Raw genomic sequence first — 18,345 nt, 5'->3', positions numbered from 1 at the left:
ATTTTGCCTAGCTTTTGGGGGGAAGGGGTTTGACAGCCCTTGGCTTCTGAACAGCAGGTTCCATGAATTCAGCAGGGAAGACAGAAATTCATTTTAAGTTGAGCTTGCCTTAGTTGGGGGGTCTAATTGTTTGTTATTGTTTTTATTCTATTTTAATTCTGTTCACCGCCCAGAGTCACTCATTGAGATGGGTGACCCTATAAATTGGATAAATAAGTAAATAAAAAGTAAATATAGCTGGCATTACTTCCTATGCATTTAATTCTGTCCCCTCCCACACTATATCTGATGAAAATTTGACCCTCGTGCACCCTTAGGCAACAGCTTCACACCTTCAGATTGTGCATCAGGGAGACAAACTGATTTAGGGGGATTACAGTGTATGTTCTGTTCCTTTAAATGGCACAGCAACTTCAACTTGAACTGTCACTCATTCTTGAAATGATTATCCATGCGTGGTATAACATACAAGAGAGGTGACAACAGGTTGGAGTAACTCTCAGATTGGCAAAATTACCAAAGGGAGGGATTATGCCAAAACATTTGTGCCCAAAGTCTGAGAAGTGGAGGGGGCAATCTGAAAAAACTGAGGGGGGCATAGAGCAAAACAGACTGTCATGGGGGCATCTGTACAGGAGTGTTCTAACAGAAAATTGGCTCCCCACACCCTTTTTAAATAGCTATCCACTTTAGAACATTCTTCTTGTAGCCCATGAATTCTAAAGGGCTCTGCTCACCTCCATATTACAAAACAGAAACCACGGATTCTGCCTTAGACTAAATTAAAGACTCATCTAAGACTTGCTTGGCAATTTTTCCCAGCTTCCTCTGGAAAGATCCAACAGTAGCAGATGAAAGCTTTTTCATGCAGCTAGGTCTTCTTCCAAGACGCAAAACTCTGTAACTGGAATCCTGGTTGCCACTGTATTGCATATTTATAAGTCCCGTATTCTGCTGAACTAGTTGATGCTGCTGAGGAAACATTCTGAGTCTCTGGATCATTAGGTGAAAAATGAATTCAACACTAAAAAGCATAGAGGCACATGGCTGTTTGTTTAGATTTGTTTAGATTGTTTTTTATCCCTTTTTTTTTAAAATAAATAACTCAAGATGGCAAACATACCTAATACTCCTCCCTCTTCCTATTTTCCCACAACAACCCTGTGAGGTGAATTGGGCTGAGAGAGAGGGACTGGCCCAAAGTCACCCGCTGGCTTTCATGCCTAAGGTGGGATTAGACCTCACCATCTCCTAGTTTCTAGCCTGGGGCCTTAATCGCTAGACCAAACTGGCTCTCAGGTTGGCACTTGTCATGACTACAACAGGGGGCTTCTTGTTAGAGATGGTATTAGAAGAAAAGAAAATTGAGCCTGTGGATCCTCCCTTGTAGAGGATCCAGATTTTAGTCTGGAGTTTAGAGGATCTAATCCCTTCTGTATACATGGATTCTGCAATTCTAACCCCTGATTCTAACTAGAACCTACAAATCCACAAAAGCAGCAGGGTCAATGGGTGGAAGACCAGATGCAGGACTTACTGACAACAAGACCAGGTTCTCTGGGATAAGAACCTCTTTAACCTTCAGACTCCTTCAGGAGTGGGAATGATCACTGACTACAAACCACCATCAGAGACCACTCACATGTTGGAATCAACATCAGTGACACCCCAACTTTACTTAGCACCAAAACATTGATCCACCTTGGTTTCTCTGGGCTCCTCAACCCTTGCTTTTACTCTGAAGATGGCTTAACTCCAGTTTGCTAGCTCAGTTCCTCTCTCCCTCCCCCCTTAGAGTCTGTGGGACAGGGCAGACCCCTATGTTTTCCCTGCATCTGTGAAGATAAGAGGCCAATGCAGGCTCATTCCTTGATACTCCTGAAAATGAGGAACATATTCCCCACTACCTTCACTCTACTTCTGCACATGAATAGATTATTTCTAATTTTGACTTGCATTTGTAACACTTAAAAAATGATAGGCTGTCTTAAAGATGAAAATGTTTACCCTCCAGCTGAATGAAACCATGAACTTAAATATTTGAATAAGCCAAAAAGCAGTATTACTGAAAAGATGAGAAATCACAACATCAGATAATAACCAGAGACAGAAAAACAATTCACTCTTTGGATGTCTGCAATCTTCATTTTCTCTTTGCGCCCTTGAAAAATGGAATAAATGAAAGGTGTGAGCCACAATCCACAAGAGAGCTCCAGAGATACAGAAATGTAATACCAGCTGATATTTGATGGCCTGATAGCCTGAGACCCATTTTAGGAATCAGGGGATAGCCATGAGCAGAATAGGCTGACCTCTCAAACTGTCAAGATGCTGCAGGGGCGGCAGCAGAAGGGAAGCTACACAATCAATATCAAAAGCTAAAGAAGAACAAGAGAGAAGCAGGGCTGTGCTGTGTGTTAACATCCCTGCTATTCTAAACAAGCCACACAGAGCCCTCCCTTGCCGCTTCCGGTTTCCTTTCTCTTACTTAGGCTATTGATTTTTAGAAGGCTTGGATGCACTTTTGCCCTGGAACCTGAAAAGAAGGGCATGGGGGGGGGGGCATGAAGAAAACATTCAGGTTGAAGACAGCAAAGACTTCTACCTTGCATTATCTGAAAGGGGGGAGGAGTTATGCCTCTGGAAGATGAGAAAGAAGCCAAGTTAGGTAATGCTGCACCAAGTTAGCGGTGCAAAGATTTCAGGGTTGCATTTTCAAAGAGCTACCTGGGCAGAGTGATACTTGTTTGATACCCAATTTGCCAAGGTGCCTCTTATTCATTTTCAGTGAATGATTCAAAGCAATAGATATAAGCTGAAATGGCTAAGCCATCCAGCCCAAGAGATAAGCTGCTCGTCTTCATCAAGCATTCTGATTCCTAGCTACGGTTGAGTAGTCACTCCAAGGACTACTCAAATATATGAGAGGCAGAAGAATGCAAACTGCTAAACCAGTGGCTCCCTACCTGATGCCATCCAATTATGTTTGGACTGCAACTCCCAGAATTCCTAAGTAACTGGCTAAGAATTCTGGGAGTTGCAGTCCTGAGATACCTGGAGGGTGCCTGGTGTAGGAATGCTGCCTTAAACAGCTTGGGACCAGCCCCTAAGCAGCACCTGCTCTTGTGTGACTGGCCTGCAACAAGAGCTAAAGAAGATTCACTTCCTTCTTCCATGAACCCAGCCAGAGTAATATCCACAGTAAATGTGGGGCTTCCAGTGGCTGCTTCCATTCTGTGCACTTTATTGCCCACGTCCACCAGGTCCAACTTTCTCTCATTTCAGGTGCAAAGTGACTACCTAGTTTCCCCTCTGCCTAATCTTATTTAGCTTATTTTCTAACTCCTGTCCCCTTTCTGGGTAGGTGGTTTAAAAGTCACAGTGGAGGTAAAAACGTGAGTCTGCGTTTGCATAACTAGTTGCTTAAAAAGGACTTGGCAAGTTTGTGATTTAGTATGCTACCTTAGCATGTTATATGAACTTGGCTACCACATTAAGCCAAAATATGATTGATCTGTCTGTAATGTGAATGGTGCCACTGCCCTACATTTATAGGTTTAATCTGAAATCTGGTTAGATGCTTTGGTTTTACATGAATATTGGACTTGCTTTTGATTCATTCAGTCAGTCATGTTCAACATTTTTAGTAAATAAACAGGATTTTTTTGTTGGACTAAACAAATAAGTGTTGTATCCCAGGTGCCAAGCCCCACATATCTGGGCAAGATCAAGGAAACAGCAACTACACAGTCCTCAGTAACATGTCCATTGTACTAGGTTTTGTGGGTAAATATAGAATCTTGGAAACTGCAAGAAGCATTTCCAACTCTCATTTATTAGCGAGTTCACTAAGGTGGAGGCTCTCTGAACATTTTGAATACTTTCTTCACACCTGGGCTGAGTTGCCATTTATGAGATAAGCAACCCACAGACTCTCCTCCTATCTCTTGATCGTTTATATCTAACATTCCTTCCATTACTGTTCTGGCTTCCCCACATCTCTCACACCAGGAATGCATTTGGCATGCTCTATGCCTGCCTCTTACAAAGTGATCATCTTGGCTTTGTCCACTTAGGCTGGTAAAAGTATTCCAGGAAAAGCTTTCTGGAATTCAAAATTTCCAAGATCAAAATGCTTCTGGAATGGCTGCAACATTGTCAAAATATTCCTGATTCAGTCAGAACAACCTGTTTTGAACCTCTGAGTAGGGGATTATCAAACACCTAGAACTGAAACCATTTCAAATTCAAACCACGTTGATTGTGAGTTTGAAACATCCAGTTTTTGAGTATGAGTCAGCTGTTTTGAACTCAAAAGCCACTCAAAATGCCTGGTTCAGAATTAAGGCGGTTCAGATACAAAACCCTCTGCATGTCTCCACTTTTGAAAATTTACCATTTTCCACTGCCTTGGCCAATTCATTTCAAGCACTAGAATTAGCTATCTTGGAGTAATACAAGAACATTCTTCAAGAACCTGAATCACACGGTCATTACCTGCTTTCTATTGTTTCAGAGAACAGGATACAAAACAATTGCCTCGAGATACAAGACAGTGGATTCCAGTTAAATGTTAGCGAAAACTTTCCAAGAGTAAAAACAATTCAACAAAGGAAGCAATGATCCATAGAAGGGATCAGGTTCTGTTCACCAGCTATGTTCAAGCAGAAGTTGGACAGCCACACAGAGGATGTGTTAAAGCAGCATTTTTCAACCCTGGCAACTTTAAGATGTTTAAGTCCACACATCTTAAAGTTGCCAGGGTTGAAAAACACTGTGTTAAAGCAACATACATAAGTAGGCTTAGATTTGCACAATATGGCACACTTATTAAATTTAACCTGGTTAATATTGGCTTTTTGAAGGTTAGCATGCACAAACCAAACCCAAATGATTAATTTATGCATTGTGTGAAAACAGAAAAAGGGTAACTGCAGTCACTATTTTTTTACTGTGTATGGGCATTGTGAAAAGGCAGTCAGTTCATTCTTTAACAGTCAAGCAAACCTTTCCCTAACATCAAATTTTAAAAACCATAATAAATGAGGACTGTTTGCACACCCAGCTCAGCTTCCTGACATCCTTCTGTTCTATTGATTTGGCATTATTTATGGCGACTTAACGGTGCAGAGTATTGTCAGCTCTTCCCAATTGAGTTTTCAGAGTCTATAATAAGAAAGAGCAATAATCTCAAAAGAGTCTTTGTGGATTTAACTATGCCACAGAGTCACAAATAGTTACAGTGAATTCCATAGGTTTGGTTTGGAATCATCCAGATGGCAGTCACTCACAAAAGGAAATAAAATGAGGGGAAGACAAACGAAGCAGACTTTCTCCCAAGCCAGTCTGAAGGACTTGGCAAATGCCTGCCAACATTTGGCAGTTAGCTCTCTCCCATCCTTCTCATTCCTTAATTTGTGCCAGGTTTACCCCACAGGCAAGAATGAGCCATTACAGCTTACAAGAAATCCAGGAACTTCAAGTAAGTCATTTCATTGAAGAAAGGAGAAAGATTTTCAGCTAGGATTAAAATCAGGCCCTATGTACAAAAAGAATGTTCAGACTTTGTGTTTCATTTTCCTTCCTGCCCAAGGTAAGCAACTATTTGGCCTCCCTGTTTAGAGAGGGTTGGTCTGACTCCATCTGTCCTTCATTTTCATAATGGTCAGATTTATTCTTATCTTGTTTTTCACCAACACAAATGCACTCAAGGGCCCCCAACATTAAGAAGTATACTGGGAGGATGAAAGCTTGTAAGAGAGTCAAGGTATTCAAGATTCCTGCTCCGACATGAGAACCTGCAGGTTGCCTGTTCTCAAAAGGAAGCACAAGCACATTCAAACTGGTTGTCAGCTTGAGAATATTTTTATTAGGACCAATGAAAATGGCACAGAACTCTCAGAAAAGATGACATAAGTAGCGGGAATGAAGGAGAAGTGAGCAAATTCCCCAGATCTAACCAAATTTTTCAAGTGAATTTGGGAACAGAAAGCATTCATCAGCAGTAACCTGTCAAAAGGATTGGCCCATGAAAATACAAAGATGTGAGACATGACTATTCAGCCAATCTATTCTGACTGATTATTAGAACCAGTATGATTCTGCTTTGCAAACATCCCTGTTCCAAGACAGGAGGTTCAGAGTTTAGCTGCATCCACTGTTCTCTCCAAAAGTGACCCAGCTGCACAGACATAGGGACACAGAGACGGCCAAGAGCTCTCAGAGGGTGAGGAGGCTAACACAGAGCAAGTCTGGTGTAGTGGTTAAGACACCAGGCTGGAAACCGGGAGACTATGAGTTCTAGTCCTGCTTTCAGCACAAAGACCAGCTGGGTGACTTTGGGCCAGTCACTCTCCATCAGAACCTCGCAATTAACCCCGTTGATTAATTGTAATTGCTAGCTTGCTCAGTTCTGCCAGTTATAGTGGGGAGGGGGTAAAATCAGTTACGGGCATAATGGTTAGTGCAGATGGCTTGGGCTTATCTAGTCTTCAGGAATGCCAAGGCTGTACTGGCGCGAGAACAGAGAAAGGCGCCAGAAAGAATGAGGGGGCAAAGGGGGGGCAAGTAGAAGGGTTAAGAAAGCATTGCTTTGCACGGGCTTTTCAGTTTCAGCAATTCATTGCTAAGGACTGTATGTTAATCTTCAATAAACTAACTTTCTTTTTGGACTTGCTGAGTCTCTGGAGAATGTTTCTTTTTATTGGGATTTAAGAGCTGCAGTGCCTGACCCTCTCTCTCAACCCTAAGAAGGAGAAGGCAAGAAGAGAGAAAAAAAATATTGCCAAGAAAACTGCAGGGACTTTTCCATGCAGTTACCAGGAGTCAACACTGATTCAAAGGTGTGTGTGCGCGCACACACACACACACACACACAGAGAAAGAGTAACACAAGAGAAGACTGTCCCTTAGGTATCTTGGCCCTAAACTAAAAAGATCGCTTAGATTTATACTTTGCAGGATGGGTACTTCTGCCAACCCCACCATTCTTGCTGCTGCATTCAGGCCAACTGTAGCTTCCAAAGACTTCAAAGAGCTGCCCGTTGCAAGCGTCCAAAGAGATGTAATGTCATGCATAGGTCACTTAGTTAGGACAGCCATAAGTGTGCCCTTGATCAAGCACAACCTTTTTTTTTTTATCACATACCAAGTTCATCTAGAAAACAGAAAATGGGATGGTCTGGTGTTTCTCCACCTCAAATGCTGGAGCCAAATGTAATAAAACAGAACCTTTGATTTTCCCAAATCAGAAACCCATCTCAACCATTATGTGAAAGTCTCTGTTGAAGCTGGATAAGAAGAGAGTGGAGAGGGGCAGGTGGGGGGACTCAGCACAGAGACTGCAGGGCTATCTGTGGCGCTAATGTTGGACTCTGTTCCTGGCTTTCACTTCCTTGAGGAAAGCCTTTTCTTTCTGTGCCAGCTCCCACAGAGATTGGTAGTTTCAGGACATCTAAGTTGCCCATACAATCTTCTCAGACAGAAAAAGGTCCAAACCAAAGAGATTACCTCAAAGGGGGTAAAATGGAAGAATCCATTTATTTTTTATTTTTATTTATTTATTTTATTACATTTATAAGGCTGCCAAGCTCTGTAACAACTTTGGGCAATGCACAGTAAAATCAATCCTAAAATACAATTAAAAACTCAGACACCTGGAAGAACAAACCCAATTCAAAAGCAATCAAACCCACCTCTCATTGTAACCCAAGGCCTGGGGAAGGGCTAGGTTTTCAGGGCTCTTTTAAAAATGGTCAGGGTGGGGGCCACATGTATCTCAGGGAGGGGGGGTTCCAGAGGGCAGGTGCAGCAACAGAGAAGGCACACTTCTTAAGCCTTAAGGGAAGAGCTAAAGGCGCAGCTTTGCAGTGTGGCTCCTTCACAAGAAACACATCAAGCAGGAATACCATCTCCTCCAAAACTAAAGGGTGTTTGTGCATGTGCGCATCAATTCTCTGGTGTAATGTCCTTCCAACAGGAATGCCTCTGGCAAGGAGATACACCTGTTAGGCATTTCATCATCTGACCAACCATAACTCATGTCTGGGAAACCAACGCACTCCGTTGGCTCAAGCTGGGAAGAACCCATTCTAGAGGGTGCAGCAGTTTTGTCTCCTAAGAGCTACCACGACGACTCCCACTGCCAGTTCCTTTTTTCCCCAGCTGCTTTGGTTTTTGCTTCCCTCAGTATTCAGTAGTCAGAAGTATTGTTTTCTACTAGATTTGTAATTCTTAGTCCATTAAATTGCAAAATTCAGTGGATCAAAAACATTTCGCTGGAATAAAAAGATAGGTCTGAGTTGGGGACATCCTTTTAAGTCATTTTTTACATGAAAAATCTACCAAAACTGAGGATGGCTTATGGCTTTCTTCTCCACATTTCTTTCTCTCTCTCTCCCATACACACATGCACACACACACACACACGTTTTTCCCATCTCCTAAAACAAGTGCTTTATTCATATACAAATACATACAGATGTTGTGGACAAATTAATGGATGGATTAGCATATTAAGCAAAGGCTTAATGGTCTGCTTGTGGTTAAAACTCTATGCAAGCTCAGAGACTGTGTACTTTTTCATCTGCAGTTTGTGAACAGTGTGTTGTGTGAGCTCTACCACTATTGGTAAACTCTCCCCATAATGTCAATAAAGTCAATAAAACATGATTAATGAATCCTTGGATTAGCACAATACAAGAAAGAGGCCAATAAAAACACATTGTGTTAATAACCTAAGTTGTCTTTAACTGTTTAAAACGTTCTACTTTTTTAATCCATTGCCATATGGCAAAGGGAAGAATGCAACAATGCATTGGGTATCAAGGCTGCATCAGTCTGGCTACACACATACTTGTCCTATTAAGCAAAGCAGAGTGGTCCAAGGCAAGATAAGTGATCTTCAATTTCATTGAAAACTAACACAGCAGATGGGAATAGAAATACAGAAGAATCAGCAACATTTGCTTCAGTTTTAAAAGAGACTGAAGCAGCAAGCTCCAGACCATTTTATGGTTCCCATAAATACCTGTGTAATGTAACAGGCATAACCATGATATTTTCACCCATAAAAGATGGTTTATTGGATACCATCAAACACTAATAACAGCTATTAGGGACTGTTTCTGTAAATTACATAAAACTCTGCAAAGAGAATTATCCAGCTTTTAAGACATACCTAAAAGCAATTGTCATCTAATAAAATGAAGGAAATTGATGGAATGTCTTTTCTGTATAACAAAGTAATACACCAAGCACGACCTCGAAATAGCTCCTATAATTGCCATTAAATCAGTGTCACTTGCCCTTATCTGCGGCATTTCCTGTTAACCTAGAAATGCTTTTCCATAGTTTTGCCATAAATGTCAAAAATGCACTTACCTCTCCAACTCATATTCTTTCATGCCAGGTTTTACGGCCTTCATTACCTGTAGTCACAAACATGAGATATACTGTAAGAAATTCGGCTATTCTTTAGAAGTAGGACAGCTCTGCAGTAGTGCCTCCACCCTGGAACACTATTTGGTACAAAGCCTGGAATAAACAGGACTATATGGGGAGCATCACTGAAGATATTCTTCAGCTAAAGTAACAAACGAAGGCCCAGCAGCAGCAGGAAAAGAGCAGGAACACTGGTTTGCACCTCAAGAGCGGAGTGATTAAGTTCCAGAGATCCCAAAGGAGACCTGAACCAGAATGAGTTTTCAAGACAGCTCATTTTTTTGTGTGTTTCTTGACATCCTAAATCAACAGTTTGTGCATCTTCAATGCCTAATTCAAGAACCTGATCGAAGTTGCTCTTATAGGTCAAACAAAAACTTCAGATAGAGCTAAATCTACCAGGGGCCATTCTGCATTGTCAAGAATGTATTAAAGAAGCTACTGCAAGAAGAGACAAACTTGGAAAGCCCTTATGGGCACATTATAGCCAATACTAGTGATGTCACTGCTTCCTCCATTGTGTGAAGAGGATCTTTGCTGGCTCAAGAAATAAGGAAACAAAAGTGACCTATACTTCATGGCATCACCCTAATCATGTGCTAGCCCCACCCCACTGAAGTGAACACAATTTGCAAGTGATGGGAAGATGACCAGGATTGAGATCAGAACTGGGGACAAAGAATTAAAGTATCCCAACTATTTACCCACATATTGGTGCTGGTTCCTGTCAAGTCCCCTGCAGTTAATTTAGAATAAGAAAAAACTGCAGACATCAGTGTGATCCTGAGAAAACCTTAAAAGCAGAATTTACCCTTCTGCAGCTGACTTAGAGTTACAGATTGTGAACATGATTCAACTGACTGTAAAGAAAGTAGTTGCATCCAGGGAAATCTAGGAGGAGTTAAAACCAAGAGATTCCGTCAGGTTTCTCCCCATTATATTGCAACAACAATATAAGTGCAATTCTTCTTCCATCACTCTGTCTTGCAACATCAGGACAACTGCATGTCTGAATGTCTTATGTATCATCTAGCTGGCTCAGGAAACTCTATAGGCGATAAAAGCTCCCACTTAAAAATGGATCTGAGAGAACTGCAGCAGAAGAAACATAAAAGGCTGGGGGAGCGGTGCTGGGGGAGATACACTGGCATACTGCAGTAGCTTTGTATGGTGCTAAGTAAAGTCAAATCCTACAAGAGGCTTCTCTCTCTTTCTCAAAATGGTCCGATCGCAAAATGGAACTATTTTGTTCTCCACACATCAACAGTAAGTTCAAGGGCAATGCAAGATGTATTACGTAGTTCTATTAGGATGAACATTATCTCCCTAGTTCTATCCTAGCTCTTTATTACTCTATTACTAAGCAATTCAAGTAGCTGAGAACATTTTCTGAAAAAACTGCTGTTACACAAGAGCAAAAAATTATTACTGTAAGAGATCCATTACCTCTTTATGAGCTTCACTGGAAATTTTATTGGTGTAGCGAAGGACTTCCAACTCCATGTCCGTCTTAATCACACGGCTTCAAAAGGAAAGGGGAAGAGGAAAATCAGGTTAGTAATTTCCCCTACAGTCACAAGTGATTAACTTGAAAGGACAAAGAACAGCCAGGTAACTGAACTTGCAAATGAACAAAATTATTATGAGATTTCAGCAAATAGAGAACATTAGGAAACAGAATGTTGACCTGGCATTAATTTACCCAGTAAACGCACTGAAAAATGTTCGCAGGTCTGTTATAATACAGCACAATGGGTCATCCTAATTCTAGCACAGAATTCGATTTGGGTATTTTTTGGAACAACATTTCTGAGGTTCCAAAGCAAGAACACATCTTGGGCTTTCTAGTATCTTCCAGACATGTTGGATTAGGATTCTCATAATTTCAATCTCAGCATGGGAACTGTAGCCCAACATGTCCAGAAGATGCCATCTTGAAAATACTGATGTACAGGCTTGCAAGCACTGTGCTTAAATCCAGGCTAGTGCCTTCACAAGTCCAAAGAATCACCTGGGGCACACCTGATTGGACAAATGTGCTGTCACAAATTCTGTGGCTCAATAGCCTCAACAGAGTTTTAGAGAAACACACACAGTCTAAAGACTTCAAGCAAGCAAGAGGGAAGGATGAATTTCATAGGCTCTGTATTCACTTATTTCAAAGCTGAGAGAAAAGACATACAAGAGCCATGATTATGCTTAATTTCAAGTGCTCTTAAAATACATTCATACAAATGCATGGAGTAATTTTTAAATAGCTTACAAGAGCAGACAAACCCTTCTCTTGAACTATGACCCCAATTAGAATAAGCAGGGATTTCTGACTTCCCTGCTACTTTTCATTATGAGATTGATACACAATGCCCAATTACAGTTACAGCAACATCCTGGATGTCTCCTGATTTTCTATGGGAAATAATCACTTCTTTGCCAAGGAAGACTTAAAGCTCCTGTTTTAAATGGTGCAGGAGACATTTATAAAGCAATTGCTCACATTTCCTGCAGAATCAAGGCACCTAAAAAGAATAATGTCAGTTTCTTATAGTCAAGGAAGGAGCCAACACTGGGAGGAAGGAAATCTCTGAAGAATTCCTATGCATTTCAAACCTGGGAAAGTGGAGTTCCTAGATTCAAGACAACTTTCCTAGCATATTATTCACTGACAGAATAGATCCCAGTTAACCTACTCAATCGGATCAAAACTACAATTTTTGCAGAAATATCTTTATGTCCTAATTAGACACCTACAATAAAAGACAGTTTTTATCAAAGTATTTCCTTACAGAAGAGTGTTTGAAAGATACAATTCCTTCTTTTACTACTGCAAAAAGCAGATCTCACTGATGCCAGAAACGCATACCTCTGAGTAAAGGCCCAGAGGAAAGGTTCTGTTTAAAAAATGTGCAGATCTTGGTGATTTCTCAAGAATTTTAGTAATCTTATCTACAGTCTCAGTAATAGTAGTGCTGACCTTTCTGGAAGACTTGTTGCAGGGATAGAAAGAGATAAATGTTTAGGAGCTTTAGCTTAAAAATTAGTTGATCAATGAACATTCATTTTGCAGATAACCACAAAGACCCAGTGCTGCCAAATGGTTAAACATTAAAACTTTGTACAATAAAGTCTATACTGTTCTATGCAGCAAAGCTATACAATCACGTGTTGAGCTGAACAGAATTTGGCCACTGCCCTGAAGACTGTCCCAGACAAATCTGCTGAAAGGAATAGGGCTTCTCCTGAATACTCCTGGCCAAGGGTACAATTAAATCCTTGCTCAAGATCGAACAGAAGGAGCACAGGAAGATGTGGGCAACTGACTCAACTTCCCCAGCTGGACAGGGACCGAGGGATGCCATTAACTCTTTAATAATGATGAGGGTGGCACATCTGACCTAGCTAATGTGAAAGCTCTCCTCTGCACAGGGTGAAAGAGGCGGTTGCTGAGAAGGGACTTTTAAGCCTGAGCTATTCAATTTTGGGCTGCAACTTAGAATTTTTTGGAAGATCTTGGTTTATGACCCCCTGCTTCTGCTCTCATGGAGCTTTCTTAAGCCAATGAAGCTCAGACGCTGAGTAAAGTAGCCACAGGATTTTAAGTCTGAATTTATCCTAGTTGCCCATGAAGATACAAATTTATCTCACAGGGGCAGGGAGGCTGGAGGGGTCTTGAAACAGATTAATTTTGGCAGAGCCACATATGGGTCTTTATTGAAATCAAGACAGGCTCCAGTCTTAATGAAGAGTTGGCTACACATTGGGACATTCTGGCTGAGTGACTTGCAAACCTGTGTGCTCAAGACCTTTGCTTAGGACAGTGTTTTTCAGCCTTGGCAACTTTAAGATGTGTGGACTTCAAATCCTCACATCTTAAAGTTGCCAAGGCTGAGAAACACTGGTTTAGGAAATCTTAACTGTTGCCAGAACATGCTTATTGCCACTGTGGTTAGCAAAATACAAGACAGTTGGTGAAATTTTGGGCCTGCATAGAGATGATCCTTGTCTGTTCATTCCAGGATGTTGAGGCATTTAAGAAAGAGACTGAGGTATTTCAATTATTTAGTTCAATTGATACAAATCAATTGATACTATTAATTTTCCAGGACTGGTGCCTACTCCTATTTTGTTTTTTTCATGCTTGATGGTGAGGCCATTCTGCCTGCAATAAGGAGCAAATGCCCTTGGACCAATCTGAGATGTAGACAGCACCCCAAAAGAAGGGAATACTGAGCTATCTCTGTACTGTTCCCAAGGAAACCACATGGGCATGAAATCAAGGTCAACTTGGGAGAGTATTCACTTTCAAAGGGGTCTGGTGCTGTACCCAAGGCTTGGTGGACTCTAGCTATGGCCCTGGAACCTCAAGTTGTCAGAGCTGGTATACTGTGACAAGCACTCAATCTGCAAGCAACTTCAAACATAACTAAAGCTTTAGAGCAGCCCTTACTTTATGGCACCACATTTCACTTCTACATTTCTCATGTCCCTCCCTGACACACTGAACCACTGTTCTTTTAGACAAATGCTGAGATTTTCACAGACTTGCTGTTTATCCTGATGCCATCTCCTTGTCATGGTTATGCTTCTAGTGAGATAAAATAATTTCTATTGAAAGAGAGCCATTACAGGTACTCAAAGGTAACCACAATATATCTCATGGATAGCTGAGCCCTACAGAAGCCAAAAACAAGTTGATCAAGCACCTTCTAGCAACTTTCATATTTCCAGAGGCATAACAGTTGAGCCCTGTGTTGTATTTGGCATCAGAAATCAGAATCATCTTTATTACGGTCACAGACCAGAACCACAAACAAAAATACGTTGAGAAATTCATTAAAATGAATTAAAATACATTAAAACAAAATAAAACTAAACATAATGATATCTTTGCAGATTGGTGGGATCATCAATGGGCAGTCAACATCTGCCTGATTTTACAAACAGTGCAACAAAATTTAGCTACGTTCAAGGAAACTAAATCATTCTGATTTAGCAACAACCGCACATAAAAAGGATCAGAATTTCCAGGATATTTTACCAGATGAGGAGTGATTAAATGGGTCTGTGAATCCTTACAGAAAATACAGTATAGTGGGATATGTACTGTAGTTTCAATAGCCCCTTGTCCACAGGGGCACAATCTCAGCTCGTATGGGACTTTTTTGTATCGGCCCTCCAAAACTGCTGTAGGAAGAGCATTACAACGTGCTAGAGTTAGTGCCCTCCAAAGTTTGGGGATGGTTATGTAATTTAGGTATCTCGCTGGCTTATAAGAAAAGACTTGACTGCTCAAAAAAACATTCTTAGGAAGAGCAGACTGGTCCTGCTGGACTTCCAGGTCTTTGATAGGCTGTTTGAATTCACTGAGTGCACGCTTATAACCTATCATTAGGAACGCCTCCCTAGAAAAGTCAAGACGTTGGAGTTTTTATAAAATAGTCCTGGCCCGTACTGATTGATAATTATCCTTAATAAGGAAAGAACCCAAACCTGTAGGAAAAAATGGCATCAGGATTTCCTCTTTACAGCCCAGAATAGCCTGCCTGAATGCCCTTCAGATATGTGTACCAACTCCCAGCAATGGCTACACTAACTAGGGAATTCTAAAAATATCTGGAATGTACCAGATTGGGGAAGCCTCAGAGAAGTAACCACAGATCATGGAGGCTTCTGAAGGGGTTTAGCTTTCTATATCCCACCTGGCTGGCCATGACTATAAACCGCTGCTAAAGGAAAGGGCTTACTGCAAGATTCGAACAGTGGCAGATGGCACCATTTTAGAGAACAATAATCTTCCTTCTGATTAATCTGGAAATTACTAAAGTTCTATTCTTCTGCAAGTTATTCTGAATACAGAGCTCACAGGAGCCATTCCTCCAGGTTTTTAGGATGTGCCTCTCTTACCACCTACTGGTTGCCTAAAGGTGGGACAAGGTAGATCAATTCAGTCCCTCCCAAGGAATATTAGGGAACCATCCTCCCATTTAACTTTGCACCATCCCTCTCTACCTCATCCAAGGGTGCTCAAGAGAGAATCTGCTTCTTTGTATTAACAAGGCTTTTCTTCTATGCAAAATCCATTCTTCTCAAACCCCTTTAACAAATCATTTGCTTCATTAACTCGCCCCAAGCATTTTCCATGAGGGGGGTCAAGGCAGAGACATTCAGGTCAGATCGTTTATGACAGCAGGCAAAAGTGGTTCATGGTAGCTGGAAACAACTGTGGAGAGGTTAAACCTCTGTCCCAATTTAGACAGAGGAAGAGGTATTCAGGATCTTATTCCCCACCACAAATGAAGTTTGATAGAACCAAAGCTTACACACAGGAGCAACATTGGGGGAAAGAATCTGAACACAGCCTACCATGTTCAACTGGAGTTAGCTCCTACCATTCCACATCTATATAAAACTCTTGTGTCTGTTTGTAACCTTAAGTTGGGCAAAACGGTGCATCATAAGGCAACAATTTTTGAACCAAGGTCCTCGAATGGGATAACTTGCAGAATGCGTCCAAAATCCAGGAGCCATTACTGCCATGGTACTGAAATTTGGCAAAGTTGTGGCCACTTCAGTGCCACTGTGCTACTGCTGCTTCAGCACCACCGTGCTGCCACGGTCACATGATGGGCATTTCCAATGCTCCCTGATAGCTCCCCACAAGTTAAAGGGGAAGCCAGCAGGAAATTTAAACTCAATTTTGATTGCCGACACTCCCTGCCAACTGCCCACAAGCAAAGTCAGTGGGGAAGCCAGCAGGAAATTGCAAGTCCAAGGCCAGCAGGCAGGTAAGTGGCTGCTGCTGGGTGGGGGAGGGAGGGAGCGAAGCGGTGCATGAGAGGTGCAGTGAGGGTCAGGCAAGGTGCGTGGGGCTGCACAAGAGACGTGTTGTGGGTCAGAGAGAGTGTGAGGGGGTGCCCAAGAGATGCGGCGAGGATCAGGGAGGGTGCACAGGGATGCAGGCAGGCAGGCAGGCAGGCAGGCAGGCAGGCAGGCAGGCAGGCAGGCAGGCAGGAAGGAAGGAAAATTTCCAATGCTCCCTGCCAGCTTCCTACAAGGAAAGTCAATGGGGAGGCCGGCAAGAAGTCGCTCCTGCTCCCACTGCTTTTTTGCCCACTGGTGGTCATTCTGTTTCTCTGTTTAGGTAAGGAAATATCTCTGAAACAAGAACCCAACGGGTCATGGGTTGTCTAGTTCCAGCTAAATTCTTGCAGAATGTCCCTCTTCCCATAAGGGAAACACTGCAGGAGCCATTCTGGAAATGTTTCTTCAGTTCAGATTCTGAAGTCAGAGAACACTTCTGTGGCCTTAAAACATACCTTTAACTTCGAGCAGCAGCTTTGTTCCAAAAGCAGTACTTAACCATATTGTGGTTTGGATTAGCATGAGGTTGGAACCCAACTCAAGGGGTTAAGGAAGAGTACTTTACCCTCCATACCTTGGTTTTGATTCTGTTATCTTAACAACGGTCAAGCAAGTAATCTCAATTAAAAGTCTTCTTATGATTAAACAATTATTAGTCCATCCCAGATGCAGATGGAGGTGCAGTATTATCCATAAAAAACTCAACTACTCTTACTTCGTTTTCGCCCTCATGAGAGCGCAAAGAGTAAATCTGGATGGGATGGGAAAAGGGTAGGAAAGTCTAACCTCTGCCTCCCTGTGTGCTGTGCCTCAAATCAGTCCACCCCAAGTTTCTTGTTGTGGTTGTCTACAGAAACAAAACAAAACAAAACAAAATTGGGACCAGGAAGAGGCTGGCAAACCATACTTACCTGGGAGACATAATGTTCATACATGACACTAAGCCACATTTAATGTGTTATACAAACACACTCCATAAAAACGATACTGCCTTATTTGGAATGTGGCCATGGGAATCAGTTTGGCCTAAAAAGCACTATACGTAGATACATTAGGATGAATCATGAAAAACTGATGGCTTTGCCAGGCAGTGAACATATGGATCTGGTACAGACAGCTGCCAACCAATAGGGAGCCTGCCATACTCAGCTCCCAATTACAGCCAGGAGCAAATCACATTTGCCATTTGGGGAGGCGGACAGCCATACGGTCTTCCAGAGCAACAGCCTTTCAGTTATACCAGGCATCAAAGTCTGGTAAACATCTGGAATTTCCCATTACATGCAAATGTGAAGCTTTTCCCACTATCAGTCAGATCTCAATAATTTTCATGGACTAAAAGGAAGCCAATCAGAGCTTGAACTATGCTTCCTAATGAGACATTACAAAGGCTGCATTTTTCATTGCCATTAAAACCAGAGGTACAATCCATGGCATTGTCTTCAAGCACAAGAAATTTACCTAGTGGTATCCAAAGTAGTCTTGCTTACACCCTACATCACTCTGCTTAGCTCATGAAAACATAAACTCTACTACCTTGTTCTTGTTCAAGCTAGTGGGGAACATCAGGTACTTCAGGTATGGATGACAGATTTGGCACCATAGTTAAAGGATGGGTGGAATTTGGCAGGGCATTTGTTTTTTTATCCTAGCATATAATCTTAAAATTCTCCAGACCAGATTCAAGCATGATGCTAAGCAATAATGTGGCTCGGTGAAGCCAGTCCCTGAGTCAGACTCTGGGCCCATCGATCCATACTGGCTACATGCCTGCCAGACTCTGCAGGTTTCCAGACAATCTGAACAAGAGTTGAAGATTAGGAGCTTATCCTTTGGAGGCAATCTAAATGATCAAGCACTTCCCTTAAGAAGCGCAAAAACATTATGCTGTTTACAATTGTTTTCCATAAAGGACTGGGCTTCAACTTGCTCTGTGTCCTACATTGTGAGTACCGAGGGTGAATTTCCATACTGATGTTCCTATTCTGAACCTGTGCCATAAATCCTTCGAAGTCTTGGTCCCCTCTGCACATGAGCATTTTGAAT

General features: G+C 41.8%; 1 protein-coding gene across 2 annotated transcripts in view; it reads right to left on the bottom strand.

Moving 5' to 3' along the window:
- Positions 1–18,345, bottom strand: part of PEPD (peptidase D) — a 164,916-nt gene that overhangs the window by 93,461 nt on the left and 53,110 nt on the right. For both annotated transcript variants that reach the window (XM_088135846.1, XM_088135847.1), the window contains exons 8-9: positions 10,888–10,963; positions 9,382–9,428 (exon numbers count right to left, since the gene is read on the bottom strand). In XM_088135846.1, the coding sequence (XP_087991972.1) occupies positions 9,382–9,428; positions 10,888–10,963 (123 nt within the window). The remainder of the gene's footprint in view (positions 1–9,381; positions 9,429–10,887; positions 10,964–18,345) is intronic.

Source organism: Python bivittatus, unplaced genomic scaffold (assembly GCF_059951505.1).
Source record: "Python bivittatus isolate LINGU-HERP-01145 unplaced genomic scaffold, Pbiv_v1 ctg000190_np1212, whole genome shotgun sequence".
In the NCBI taxonomy this organism is placed as follows: domain Eukaryota; kingdom Metazoa; phylum Chordata; class Lepidosauria; order Squamata; family Pythonidae; genus Python; species Python bivittatus.
The sequence above is the reverse complement of the archived record's forward strand: the minus strand, read 5'-3'. Positions and strand labels throughout refer to the sequence as shown.